Below are 13,706 nucleotides of genomic sequence, written 5' to 3' on the forward strand. Positions count from 1 at the left end.
CACTCAGTTTCCCACCAGCACGTCCATAAAAAAAAGTAGCAGCCAAGGCAAGGCAAAACAAGGCAAGGCAAAACAAGGCAAGGCAACACCAAAACGTTGAAAAAGAAACCCCCTCCCACCACAGGTGTTCACAGGTCGGTGCACCCCTAAACTGAGTTCAGGTACCTCCAGAGAGTGTGCTTAGGTCGGTGCACCACTAAATTGAGTTCAGGTGTATATTCACAGGTCGGTGCACCCCTAAATTGAGTTCAGGTAAGTTGCTTTAAAGTCAAATGTATGGTACACCGAGGGTAGCTTGGCGAAATGGATCGTGCACCTACCTCACCTGAACTCAGTTTAGGGGTGCACCGACCTAGGAGGTAAGCACACGACCTTTTTTGGTCCCATTTACGTTCAAATATCTAGCTGTATGTATTACTTACCTCACCTACCTACCTCCCTACCTCCCGACTTACTACAACTCATCTCTTCCACGCTTTTCCTCCTCCTCCTTCTTCCTCTTCGCCTCCTCCCGTTCCGCATCTTCCCTCTGCAATCTCTCCTGCATACTCTCCTCGCCCAAGACGCCATCATGCTGCAGCGATTCACCCACCTTCTTCGCAGCACGATACTTGCTCGCCACCTGTGCAATCTCCTCGTCGTATTCCACCCACTCGGGCACCTGTCGTCTCGCTCGCTCTAGCTTGGGCTCCTTGGTCTGCGGATTATTGCACAAGTCAATCGTCTTGGCGTCCTTCAGACTCGCATCCGAACACCACGTCTCACACCACAACCATTCTTGTGGCAAGCTATGTATAGGCAACAGACTCTGCATATGATTGGGGAGATCCTGATCCAGATTCGACAAGGAATTGGGATCCGCGCTCAGTTGATGATAGTTTTGTCGGAGTCGATCGCCAGCAGCCATCTGTCGGAAACGTTTCAGATCAACGACGTATAATGCCGAAATGTGATATGGTAGGCCATTGAGGAATTTCTTCCAATACCCTTGTTTCCAGAACCGGAAACCTTCCATTTCCGTGCGGCTGTCGCACATGGGCGTGAATCCATAAGGAGCACCTTGGAGGTCAAGTGTGACAAGCTCGTACATGTCTGTTCTGACAATCTGGTCGGCGTCGACGAAGATGACTTTATCCAGATCCAGAGGGAAAAGCACATCGAGGAAAAGAATCTTGTAGCCCCAGATCTCCCGTTGCTTCTCCTTTTGGCCGCGAAGCCAGTGTGGCCATTTGTAGGTGACCATCTCGTACTCGAAGCCATATGTCTCTGCCATGACTGGGAGGAAGTCTTTGAAAGAAGGTGAGAGGAATTGCTCGATGAACCAGAATTTGACGGTGTGCGTGGTGTGTTTCATGACAGATACCATCATGATATTGAGCATGCGTTCATACAAATGACCGGAAGCGACGGAGAAGATGTTGATTTCTGCATGTTGCTTCTTGGACTCAGCGGCGGCGTTCACCGAGTTGGATTTGGAGAGGAGACTGGCCGCTTTACCAAGAAACTTTTGCGCGCCATTTCCCAGACCGACTTGTGCCAGTAGGTCACCAGCGCCATCTGCGAGGGACTCCAATGCAGACTTGGACGGCTCGAGGACATCTTCCTCTTCCATGCCTTTGTTGCGAGATATCCGCGGGAAGAGCGTGACACCCTTGAAGCTCATCAGCGCGATCTCAGTGGTATTGTCAGTGGCTTGCTCATTGAGTCCAGTGGCTCCCGTACTATCGATGTGAAAGATGTCTTCACTCCGACCCTTCTGCATACCCAGATTGTAGATACCCGGGTTTGCCTTGAACTGAAAGTATCCCAGGTTAGCCATAATGATAGTGTCTGCAAAGTGAGGATCCGCATCTGTGCTCAAGACCAACTGAGCACCCCTCGGAGGCGGTCCCACAGTGACATCCGTGGTATGGCCCTCGATGAGGATATGTTCCAGTTCATAGACGGCACTGACATCACTCTTGACAGCACTCAGCTTGATATTGTCCAGATCGTGTACCGTGACCTCGGGCGCCACAAGCCAGGCAGGAGGCAAATCCATACCCATATTCAGCAGCGCATCCGCAGGTAGCCCACGAAATTGTGCACCAGTGGGTGCCAGAGAGCCATCAGTCTCGAAGGCGGGCTTTGAGCTCAGCACATGTCGGTAAAACCGCTTGATAGGGATCTCCTCCAGACGATCCCGCGGGTTCAGGAAGAGTCTGACATACACGCCGTCAAACTCGGACAAGACTTTGATGATTGGAATCCACTTCTGCGCAGCTTCGGAGGCAGGGTCAACAGCCGCATTGATCTGTATCGTCGCAGTTTTCGGATCCCCGATGTGAATCGCAGTATGGCTAGCATTGAAGTTTTTGAACACGTCGGAACGAACCGTTGGCGCAGCCTCAAAGATACCTTCAGGCACATCTGACACGAGAGATAGAGCGATCAGGTTCGTGATGCGTGCAAATGCGAGTGGAGTCGATGCCTTTTCTTGGATACCAAGAGCTTCAATCGCGAGTGCAGCGGGCAAGAAGCGTCTCTTTCGCTCAAACGCAAGCAGCGTCTCAATGTCGGAGATTCCGAGACTTACATCATCCTCGACTGGGCCGACAATTCTGCCATTCACTATGAGCGCCTTCTTGCCAGAAGTGACGCCGACGGCAGTGGTGAGATCCCTAAAAGGTGCCCAGGCGCTCCGCACTTGTTCATCAATCTCGGGTGATGTTTCTCGCGAGACTTTCTGGTACAAAATATCGTACAATACATTGCGTCTGGTCTCCAGATCTGATGAACCTTCGGGGATTGATGTCTCGCCACGAATGTCATCGTACTGCTGCAGCAACGCTTTCAGGGATGCATCGCCGCCGGCTTTTGTCAAGTCCGAGGCCACGATCTTGTGCGTTTCGCCTTCGTGAGGGATATGCAGGATAGCCACCTCTACATTGTCGTGGTCTCGTTGATACAGGAGAACTTCCATGAGTTGCTCCAGGCCCCGTTTGCTGTCCAAGTCGGCAACAACAGTCAGATGCACCAGCTCACGCTCGATAGTTTGAGCATCCGCTGGTATGCCAGGTAAGGCTGCGAGCTCAGGATGCTCGCCAAGATTAATGTACCGTAAGCTCTTCTCGTCTTCGGGAACGACAAGTGGATTGCGTCTGAGGCTGGCCTTGTCGAGGAACATGGTCGGTAGATAGTCCTCGTCGCCGAGCGTACCTTCATAGACGGCCTGTTGCAATGATCGCAAATCTATGGTGATCTGCTGGCTCATAGTCTGCATCCAATCTTCGGTTCTTGCAATTGGCACGCCATTTATCAGCACTGGAGGTACGGGATCTGTGCTTGCGAGTCTGCTGATATAGTCCTTGGCTCTGGATAGTCTTGCGACGAGAGTCGATTCGTTTGGAATTTCACTAAACCCAAGATCCTTCTTGTTCGGTCGCAACTTGCCTGCAGCCTTGACAGATTCGAAGATCTTCTCGCTAGGCTTGCCAAACTTGCGACCAGCAGCGGCAATGGACTCTTCCAGGTAGCTCAGAGCAGCGCCCAGGCCATAATTCTCAGTGAGATAGATTACTATCGCCGCCTGCTCTCCACTGGCCTCGCTCCGCACCCATGGTGCCAGACCAAAGCGAATTGGCACCTTGCGCTGGACAAAGCTTCGCAGCTGCTCGACCACAAGGTAGACATCATTGTATTCTGCAAAGTCGACAGGCACAACCAGATTGTGGATATCCTTCTTGACAGAAGGCAGCTGCCCCGGAAAAGCGCGTTGTAGAAGCGAAGTTACACTTTCCGGCCAGTCCATATATCGCTTGTCCTTTTCGATGTCATTCATCCAGATGATCACATTTCCTCCCTCTGCATCATCGCGCCAGTCATACCGCGGTGATTCCTGATGCACTTGTGCTTCGGTGATGGCTTCGTGTGAGAGCAATTCGACAGCCTCGACTGCACTGAGTCCAATCTCCTGCACGCTCCTGATCATCCTGCGTTCCCTCCTCAAATGCTCCAAAAGTGCATATGCTTCCACATCCCGCGACATGATCTGCACTCCATTGATCCACATGACATTATACCCCGATGGCAGTAAGATATTCCGATTCGCCGTGTGCTCATCCACAAAGTCCTTGGAGACGTCCGTGGCGGCAATGCTCGTCGAATGCTTGGGAAAGTCCTGGCTGAGCTTCAACAGCGTCTTGAAGGGGTCTTCACTTGCCATGACGAAACTCGCCGCTCGCACTCCCAATCTCCTCAACTCAGACTGCGACAAAGGCCTCAAGTCCGAGACTTCCTCTTCACTCAATGTAGTTTCCACAGCATTCTTCCCATCATCTTTCTCCTTGCCCTCCTCGCCATCACCCTGCCGATCATCGATAACGATATAATCCGTCCTCTTCAACGCCAATTCCACTCCATAGCCACTCACAGTCAACGGCCGACTCTCGACGCCTTCAAAAGCTCGATATCGCACTCGATAGCTCGTCTTGCCCTCCCTCGCAGTCTTACTCAACGTCCCGTGAAACTTTCGAAAACTCTCACTTCCCACGTCCGCATACAACACACTGGCCTTATCACTCGTCACATCCCCCAGCACCCGGTCAAAAGGTAAATGCTTCACGCTCGCACTCCCCGGCTGACCCAAACGCTCCGCACTCTTCTCGTCCAAGTCCGGCGAACAGTACTTTTGCCCGCTAAACGGGACGTAGACCCATGTCTCACAGCCTGCGTAGCCATCTCGCTCTTTCGATAAAGTAGGCACGACCGAAGTATTGTAATATTGATAATGCGCTTCGATGCGTGGAGCCGCCGAGTGGATTGCAAGAGCATAATCAAACGAAGAGAGATCCTCTGGACCCAAATGGCCTTCAGAGGCAAGAAGAGCGCGGAAGGTCGTGTAGAGCTGTTGATCGGTAGTGGAAGCGTCAAAGTAGCCGTCTGCGATGCGGTCGAGGAGGGGGAAGTAAGATGTGCTGTTCTCTTCCGCTGCCGTTTCTCTATCCTGTACTTTAGCTGTGGACTTTCCATCTCTCGGAGAAAAGAACAGGAAAGGATGCCCTACAGGAGTTCAAGGAGAAATGGCGGTGCTCCAAAGGCTGAACGCACAGCGACATTGACCGAGGGGACGGCATTGGTGGGGGCGAGCAGGCTGACCAGAGCTGCTGCTGCTATCCAGGGGCGCTGTTTAGCCATTGTGGCTGCTTTTTGTTCTTCCTCTTCTTCTGCTGCTGCGGATCATGAACACATTGGTGAGTGGAAGTGAAGTAGGAGGTATGTGAACTGTGGAGAGAGCGTACAAAGGATTTATGCTATTCGGTATTATTCTATGCACCACCACTTTCTGGGGTAGGTGAGAGCTTCGAGGGGTCCCACACTACCTAGAAGCTACGTGTCGTGTCGTGTCATGTTGTATCGTCCAACACGTTTGTGATAGAACTGCGACGATTGGTGCTCACGGACTGTGATTTTGCCAGAAGATTTGGTATACATTGAGCAGAAATTCAAAAGCTCGACCGCAGCAGTCCTCATCCTCCATGTCTCGGTGTCAGTGCCATGTTGTTGTCGTCGTTGGAGTGGCATCTTCCCCATTAGGCTAAGCGTGCATGTGCAATTGTGCATGTGAAGAAGGGTACAGAGGTGTACTGGAGAGTCATATCTCTTCTATGGTCTATGTCTTCACTCCTCCTCCCCCAGAAGAGAGGGGAGAGAGTGTTGGTATCCTCACAGAAGAGTATCTCCCAAGGCACACCTCACAATACTCACTCCAGCTCGCACAGTCTCACTCACTCCCTCCTTCTCCAGCGAAGGATTTACCTCGACCAAATCCAGCGCCACCAGATTCCCCGTCTCATGCACACTCTCCGCAATGAAATCTCCCTCCCGCAACGTCAACCCGCCTCGTACCGGCGTGCCCGTTGAAGGCGCCCACATGGGATCCAGCGCATCGACATCAAAACTCAAATGAATCGGCGTATCCCTTCCAATCCACCCCAGCGCCATATCCATCACCTTTCCAATCCCATGTCGATCGATATCATGCATACTGAACGCTTTGATATTGTGATCCCGCAGGATCTTCTTCTCCCCACGATCCACATCTCTCAGTCCAATGTAGACAAGTTTCGCAGTTGAGATTTTCTGATCGTCTGCAATCCATCCAAACGGCTTGTCCGCCTCGTCCGTCGCCAATCCCGTGAGGAAAGCGACGGGCATGCCATGAATGTTCCCCGAATCCGATGTCTCGGGTGTATTGATATCTGCGTGTGCGTCGACCCAAATCACAGCCATGTCTCGTCCCAATCTCTCGCGAATCGCCTTGGCCGTGCCCGAGACGGTTCCAATGGCAATCGAGTGATCGCCTCCGAGGGTCAGCACGAAACGTCCCTCGCGAGCGTGTTCGTAGACTTGGGAGGAGAGTTTCTGCGTGACGGCGGAGACGGCTCGTGGGTTTTTCATGTTGCGGTGGTCCGGGTCGTCGGCGGGGAGAAGCTCGGTGTAGGCGTGGACGGTGTCATCATATTTGACGTCGTATTTCAGTTCGTCGCGGAGGTCGTTGATGAGGCCGGACTCGATGAGGGCCATGGGAGCGGCATCTGTGCCTGGTTTGCACTATACAGAAGAAGAAAGCACATGATGCTGGTGAGCTTGCTATGTTTACTTGTTGTGCAGGAAGGAGGGTGATTGATGTACCTGGCCTCCACTAAAGCCCACTGCGACCAGACCCAGCTCGTTGCCCTTGGAGAGGAACTTGGGCGTGATGGTAGGAGCGTCCATGGTGGTGATTGTTCTGTCATCAGATTAATGAATACATGTACGTGGTCAGCAATCTTGAACGTCATCTTGCAGATGTGAGAGTACATTCCACAGACACTTGACACCACATACATATTGAAATCCTGCTGCTGTCCTGCCGGTATCTGATCCCAAGTCGACGTGATCGACGTGACTATCCTCAGGTAGGTATGTAGGCCAGGTACCTAGGTAAGTTTCGTAAATTCTTTGTCACCTCTCAACAAAAAAAGGATCCCCTCTCGAGACGACGACGACACTTCCGGCTATCAGATCCAATCAATAGTGATATATCAAACGGAATCTTCAAAGAAAAAAAAAGCATCAATAAATCAGCAAAACCAAAAAAAGACAAAAAGGAAAAAAAGAAAAAAGAAAAAAGAAACAGCGAAACCCATCATATTTATAAAGAGAGAGAGAGACAGAGAGAAAACCCTATCACACTCGCCCTTCATCAATCGTATGCCATTACTCATTTTTCTTTCCACAGGTTTCCCTCCTCAACAAAAGCGGCCTTCCAGTAAGGTCACCTGCCTTGCAAAAGGCAATAGGTAAGAGAAAATGCAATATTTCCTCGCGTTTCGCCTGATCCTGTGCTTAGAGGACAAATAGCAACAATAGCTCCAGCTCCACTAGGCGGCTGGTGGAAGATTTTGTACCTTAAGTACAGTTGGAGCCGACAACGGGGGGGGCTGTCCCAACCCCCACTCCCGCGGGGACTCGGAGAACGACGGCATAAAAAGTTCCCCTTGCTCGTTGTGTAAATTTATTTTTGATTGACGACGAATAAGTAGGGAGTAGATACGACGGGTTAGGTAGGTGGTATGTGGTGTGGGGAGCGAGGGATGGATGGGAATGATGGAGGAGGGAAGGTGAGAAGCAGGAGAGGAAAGATGAAGAAGTAAGATTATAGATTATAGATATCATGACCTTGCCTACATGGACCTACGATAAGGGACCTACATGTACGTAGACGTTGTATACCTAACCCGAGTTGAGTCTAAAGCCCGCTCTCTGCTCTACTCTCTAAGCTGTATACCTTATACTCAGGTAGTAAGGTACCTTGCCCAGGAGGTAGGTAGGTATTCTCACACGCGCACACAACAACAAAAAACGAACAAACACGATATCCATCCAGACCAGATGTTCCCTTTTTATACATACAGATACATACCTCTTAGTTGCCTGCCAGCCAGCCTGCATCGTCCAACTCTCCCCAGCATCAACGCAGCTCGAATTACTAACAGTTGTTTTGTTCACTTTATAAAGTACATTTCATCTACATCTCTCACTCACTCACTCACACACACACTCTCTCTCTCTTTCTTCGGGAAAGCTGTTGTTCTTGTTGTTCTTGTTGTCCTTTCCCATCCTCATGGTGGGCCACTCAACGCTTGTTTTCTTCTTCTCTTCCCTTCTCTTCCCTTCTCTTCCCTTCTCATCTCTCTCCCTCTCTCTCTCAAACACACTCTCTCAGACACACACCCCCCGCAGCAAACAGCTGTCCAACAGATCCATCCCAATTCGCCCCCTCACAGAGACCCGACCCGACCCAGCCATGCACACGTCCAATGCAAACCCGAAAAACACCTCTTCTTCTTCTTCTTCTTTTTGTCAACGACGATAATACGCTGTACACAAAATCAATCATCAGCGAAAAGATGTTCCCCACAAAAAAACATCTACAAGTATTTTTTAGGCTGACTGTGTCTCTGTCTCTTGTACCACGCATAACCCAACACCATCAACATCTGGAAACCGATGATGGTGAAGATCATTTGCGTTGTACTGGGTCCATGTGTTCGGATCGCTGGATTTCACACACACACAAGAGTTAGCTTTTTGTTTTTGTTTACAAACTCGACCCCAAGTTTCAGCCGAAGCTGTAGGTTTGTATGAACTTACCACTCTCCAATTTCCCATCCATGCCCGTGTGGAAGTTGTGATGCAAAAACGACATGGCCGTGTGAAGTTCATCCATACTCTGCTTGTAATCTTTGCCCTCGAGGTCGTTCCGGATGATATTGACGACCGATTCGATGCTCGAGACACGATCGTGCAGAGCATTGATTTTGCCCACTGTCTCCGGTGGGATGCCAGTGTCCCTGCTGCCGCCTCCACTACCACCACTAATGGTTCCCACCTTTTGCACCACTTCTGTACGCGTCGTGTCCAATTTGTCAGAAATGGTCTTGATTTCGTAGTAGAGCGTGCCCATGTGATGTGACAGGCCTTGCAGACGATTGTGCAGGTCGGCGAATTGGTCGGCTTGGGATTTGATCGAGTCGGCGTCGCGGTCGGGGAGCATCTCGGGTGCTCCAGGCATGGTGTCCATCTTGGACATTTTTTGATATGCTGCCTCTTCGCCTTGTTTGGGATGCGAAGTCGTTGCCTTGGTTCCAGTAGCAAGATCACCTCCAGCAGTCACAGCGAATGCTTGTACCTCGAAGGAATCTGGATTCTCGCCGGTGGTGGCAGTCAGACCAAAGTGATAATTGTTGCCAGCTGGCAACGCAATCTGGTTCGAAGAGAAGCATGTCTTATCATCAATGGTTACGGTAAGGCCCCCCTGATTGGTAATCTTGAGTTTACTAGGTCTTCCCAGATTACGATAACTGTAATCACAGTGTCCAAAGGCTAGCGATTCAAGAAAGGCGGAAGTGAGAAAGTTTACAGAACCATCGTTCAGGAAGCCTCTGATCTTGCCTCCTGAGCCGCCGTACTGATCGATCACAATGACCAAGCCATCGAACTTTTCCACATTGTAGACGCTATTCACTCCGACGGTGTCGGGATTCTGCGTATACCAGAATTGTAGGTTTCCACTGCCCATCTCTTGTCCGGATGCTCGAAACTCGAGCTGTGCTGTCCAGTCTGTGACCTCTCCCACGGGCGCTTCTGACCATAATGCTCCCTTTGCGTTGCCCGGTACGGGGGGTGTGAGGATGATTCCATTCCGCATGACCTGCACCGCATGGTTGTAACCATTCTGGCGCCATCCTGGTATGGCGTGGTGTGGTGTGAGCTCGCCGTGGTGGCCGAAGGAGAGGGAGTCGATGGGCAGCGTCTCAGCGGAGGCGACTCTCACCAGCGCCAGCGCCAGCCATGCGAGCGACTGTGGTATCCGTAGCAGCGCCATCATTCTCCCTACTCATATGTCGATGTATCCCCTCAGGATCGTCCTCCTCCCTATTCCCTCACACTGTTCCTATTCCCGAAGCCTCTCAGAGCTGTGGTTGCGATCCAGCCCACGACGACCAGTGAAACGATCAGCTTGACCTCTCGGAGCGCATCAACAGTCGAGGAGGAGAAGGAGAAGGTGTGGTGGTGATTGATTGCTCCAGAGTGTTGTGCTGCTAAAGAGGCATCCATGAATCAATGGTTACCTGTGTACTCTTACTACAGGACTTAAGTACTGCTGTATGTTGGCCTACACGGTGTAAGTCGTCTACCGTGGCCATATCCCCTGCAGATCCGAAACCCTGATGATGCTCGATCATGGATGGCACCACCCGAAACTTTAGGTACTTCTGCCACCACCGCCAAGGTACATACCACATATGATTGGCTTGTCTTCTTTTTCTTCTTTTTCTTCTTCTTCTCCTTTCGATCAGAATAGAAACATGTCACGGCAAAGAGACCAGGTACGATTCATGCTAGTCATCTGTTGAACTGCTCCCTTGGGGGTCCTGTAATACCATTGCCCGCTGACCTTCACTCTACACAGTACACACAACTACTGCTGCATATCTACCTTACTACACCTCCTCCCTCGACAACGGCCGCCCTCTTTCTCAACCACTGGTGTGTCTGGTCCACCAGCCCAACCTTTCTCTCCTTCTCCTCCCACAGTCTCTTCGTCAAATACTTGTAAATCCACGCACTAGCCCCATGAAACGTGATTCCATGATCCGAATCGGTAAAAGCCACCATTTCCATCTTCTCGGGACTCACACCTTCCCTGACCAACAAATCGATCAAAGCAGCCGCATTCTGATAATGCACATTATCATCTCCCGTTCCATGCATAATGCCGAATCCGCCCCTCGCATGCTTAAAGCCGTCGGCGTTCCTCACGGCAGTCTCGTTGTATCCCTCGGGGTTCTGCTCATAAGTCTTCATATACCGTTCCGTGTACATGCTATCGTAAAAACGCCAATCACTGACCGGCGCGGTGATGAGTCCGAATGAGAACACGTCCGAGTCCGCTTCGAGGACTTTGGCGGTGAGGTACCCACCAAAGGACCAGCCCCACATTCCCACTCGTTCGGTGTCAATGAAGCTGTTTTGAGCGATGAGTTGTTGCGCAGCCCAGATTTGGTCTTGGGGTTCTAGACGACCGAGATGTCTGGTGACTGCACTTCGGAAAGCGCGACCTTGGTATCCAGTGCCTCGGTTATCGACTGTGTATGTGATATACTCCAGTTCGGGGTCCGAGGAGATGTAAGCTCTCCAAGCGAGAGTTTGGAACCGTTTCGAGACTTCTTGAGCTCCAGGTCCTCCGTAGGGCGTGAACAGTACGGGATATCTCTTGGAAGGGTCGAAATTCGGCGGCAGGCGTTGCATGACATTCAACCTGAAGCCTTCTGGGTGCTCGAGCTCGAAGTACGTGATGTTGGGGAGATGAAGTGCCGAGATGTTCTGGACCAACGCTTCGTTTGACACCAGAACCGACAGAGCTTCGGTCGAATTGACCGAGTAGACTTCTTGATACGGTACGTCTGGACCTTGGTAGGAGAGAATATAGTAGTCCCCCGCGCTGGAGAAGGAGGCCGACCAGTAGCTACATGCACGATCAGCAAGATTCAGAAATGTTTCCACAGGCAAGCTACTCACGCGTCAACAGTATCGTCCACAATGGCTTTCTTCTCGCCAGTGGCATAGTTTACAGAGTAAATATGGCGTTCTGTGCTGTGATGTTCCGTTGATGTATAGTAGATCAGGTTTCGAGAGGTGTCGACCTTGAGTATGGACACAACCTCCCATTCACCCGAAGTCAGAGGAATAGACTCTCCGCCGGTGACTGGATGCAAGTAGATATGCATCCAACCACTCTCGTCCGACTCGTCGACGTAGTACGCGGGAGCGCTCGTGTTGCTGTACGTTGCAGTTCCCTAATATAGTTACGCATGGAAGGTTAGCAAGTGTCTTTGATGATCGGCCAAGGCCGAGCAATAGTTGTGGCCATCAGTTGCTATGACTTACGTTTGTATTGAACTCGATAGGGCCAACGTAGGTGATGGCTCCGGTGTTGTCCAGCCAGCCATCTGTGCCATCTCTCTCCCGCACAACCTCCGAAGTCTTTGCAACAGGATCGACCAAAACGTGTTTGTCTTGATCTTGTACACGATTGAAGGCCCTGTAGATGACTGCAGAGTGGTCTTCTGTGACCCAAGCCACTTCGCCAATGACCGTATCATCAGGTGGAAATGCCGTGACGGGGATGTTCGAGTATTGCTTGGTCGTCATATCCAAGAGGTTGAATTGCACGGTAGGATTGGTTGTACCGACTTTGGGGTACCTCAGCTCCAGCTCGCGAGGGTACGGCGGGGCGATATCCTGGTCATCCATGTAGTACGGGATTCTAAAGGTGCCTACTCCAGTCTCGTTGAAGCTCAAGAACGCAATGTACATGCTATCAGGCGAAAACCACAAGGTCTTGGTGATGCCAAAGATCTCTTCTTCATAGACCCAGTCCGGCACGGCATTGAACATGTCTGGCCCTCCATTGTCCGTAATGCGGGTAATTTGGCTATCATTGTGGTGGATGTACAGATCGTTATCACGCACAAAGGCAATGGCATCTCCTGTGGGTGCGAACTCGGCATATTGGATGTCTCCCAGCTGATCTGGCACCAGTGGTGTCGTCTCTCCCGTCGCGACATCTTGAATGAGGTAGTCGGCGAAGTAAGTATATCGGTATTGCTTGGTGTAGTTCACCGCCCACAGGACTCGCTCTTGGTCTGGACTGATCCAGTATTCATGATAATCAGCGGGCACCTTGTCGGCTGCCACAAACACGCTCGAGTCGCCCGTCACGATGTTTTCGAGCACCAAGGAGCCATTGGCGGTGGTGATGAAGGTGCCATCCTGTTCGGAAGAGATCCAGCTCACCGTCTGCGAGGTGGCACGATTTTGGGCGGTCGGGGTGGTTTCGTTGTAGGTCAAACGTCTGGTGCCATTGCCCAGCGGTTGTCGTGGTTGGCGAGGAGGATCGATGGCATGTACACCGCAGGATGACAGTGCTAGTAGGAACGCGGCGCACCAGGTCGGACGGGTTCGCAGCCTTCTTAGCGCCATTGTGCGCTGCTGCTGTGGTGAAGTGGGAGCACGATGGATGATGCACCAGTCGCCATACCTAAGATACCATCATATAAGAACAGAGCTGAGGTGGAGATACCTTATTCATGGAGGTCTAGCTCAATGAAGCTGGTGCAACGGACGATCATGCTCGTTCACGCTCATGCTCGGTGTAACCAACCAGCTCGCGGTGTTCATATCTGCATACTCCTTCGTGCTGCTCTTGGCTCGCTATAGACGATGCCACCTTCTCGATTGAGCGACGGAGAAGGCTTGGGAGGCGGCAAAGCCAAGAAGACTCGGAGCAGACTCCCGCTCTCAGCAGAGTCAAGAAGGCTTCGGCCAAAGTGGTGAGGAGGACGGCGGGCGGCGACGAGGTCTTTTTTCTAGATCTAGGTACAGTACCAAAGTAGGTAGGTAAGTAGTACAGTAGTAGTAACAACAAGAGGGGGCCGAGGGTTGAGACAAGATTTAGCATAATGCATGTACCAGGTAAGCAGAGATACCATACCTCAATAATGGGAATAAGGCTTGGCCCGAAGGTCATGGGTGTCCCGTGTGATATTACCATGATTTACCTCCTACTGCTCCATATCTCACTCTGTTCTCACACCACCACTCAGATGAGCAGCAAT

At 51.3% G+C, this 13,706-nt stretch overlaps 4 protein-coding genes across 4 annotated transcripts; all 4 read right to left on the reverse strand.

Moving 5' to 3' along the window:
• Positions 1–382: 382 nt before the first annotated feature.
• Positions 383–5,412, reverse strand: SEPMUDRAFT_133273 (glycosyltransferase family 24 protein). The gene is made up of 3 exons (XM_016902555.1): positions 5,280–5,412; positions 5,045–5,207; positions 383–4,979 (listed from the first exon to the last, which is right to left on the reverse strand). Exons 2-3 carry the CDS (start codon positions 5,173–5,175, stop codon positions 455–457), a joined length of 4,656 nt encoding a protein of 1,551 aa, XP_016760674.1. The 5' UTR covers positions 5,176–5,207; positions 5,280–5,412; the 3' UTR covers positions 383–454.
• Positions 5,413–5,453: 41 nt separating this feature from the next.
• On the reverse strand, positions 5,454–7,105 carry SEPMUDRAFT_149190 (arginase). The gene is made up of 3 exons (XM_016905398.1): positions 6,868–7,105; positions 6,673–6,769; positions 5,454–6,591 (listed from the first exon to the last, which is right to left on the reverse strand). The coding sequence occupies exons 2-3, from the start codon at positions 6,754–6,756 to the stop codon at positions 5,704–5,706; spliced, it is 972 nt and encodes a 323-aa protein (XP_016760675.1). The 5' UTR covers positions 6,757–6,769; positions 6,868–7,105; the 3' UTR covers positions 5,454–5,703.
• Positions 7,106–7,910: 805 nt separating this feature from the next.
• Positions 7,911–10,184, reverse strand: SEPMUDRAFT_149191 (lectin family integral membrane protein). The gene is made up of 2 exons (XM_016905399.1): positions 8,677–10,184; positions 7,911–8,581 (listed from the first exon to the last, which is right to left on the reverse strand). The coding sequence occupies exons 1-2, from the start codon at positions 9,911–9,913 to the stop codon at positions 8,454–8,456; spliced, it is 1,365 nt and encodes a 454-aa protein (XP_016760676.1). The 5' UTR covers positions 9,914–10,184; the 3' UTR covers positions 7,911–8,453.
• A 337-nt stretch (positions 10,185–10,521) lies between these two features.
• Positions 10,522–13,071, reverse strand: SEPMUDRAFT_108059 (DPPIV_N-domain-containing protein; the record flags this gene model as incomplete). The annotated part of the gene is made up of 3 exons (XM_016900717.1): positions 10,522–11,554; positions 11,608–11,885; positions 11,977–13,071. The coding sequence occupies 3 exons, from the start codon at positions 13,069–13,071 to the stop codon at positions 10,522–10,524; spliced, it is 2,406 nt and encodes an 801-aa protein (XP_016760677.1).
• Positions 13,072–13,706: the final 635 nt, after the last annotated feature.

This window comes from Sphaerulina musiva (genome assembly GCF_000320565.1).
Source record: "Sphaerulina musiva SO2202 unplaced genomic scaffold SEPMUscaffold_5, whole genome shotgun sequence".
Lineage (NCBI taxonomy): Eukaryota > Fungi > Ascomycota > Dothideomycetes > Mycosphaerellales > Mycosphaerellaceae > Sphaerulina > Sphaerulina musiva.

What these genes read in the sequence shown, in the direction of transcription:
- SEPMUDRAFT_133273 (XM_016902555.1), bottom strand. Translation starts at nt 5,175, where the DNA reads ATGGCTAAACAGCGCCCCTGGATAGCAGCAGCAGCTCTGGTCAGCCTG. An exon ending in CCATTTCTCCTTGAACTCCT is followed by an intron (nt 4,980 to 5,044) that starts GTAGGGCATCCT and finishes AGTACAGGATAG; the next exon opens with AGAAACGGCAGCGGAAGAGA.
- SEPMUDRAFT_149190 (XM_016905398.1), bottom strand. Translation starts at nt 6,756, where the DNA reads ATGGACGCTCCTACCATCACGCCCAAGTTCCTCTCCAAGGGCAACGAG. An exon ending in TGGGCTTTAGTGGAGGCCAG is followed by an intron (nt 6,592 to 6,672) that starts GTACATCAATCA and finishes TCTTCTGTATAG; the next exon opens with TGCAAACCAGGCACAGATGC.
- SEPMUDRAFT_149191 (XM_016905399.1), bottom strand. Translation starts at nt 9,913, where the DNA reads ATGATGGCGCTGCTACGGATACCACAGTCGCTCGCATGGCTGGCGCTG. An exon ending in GGATGGGAAATTGGAGAGTG is followed by an intron (nt 8,582 to 8,676) that starts GTAAGTTCATAC and finishes TGTGAAATCCAG; the next exon opens with CGATCCGAACACATGGACCC.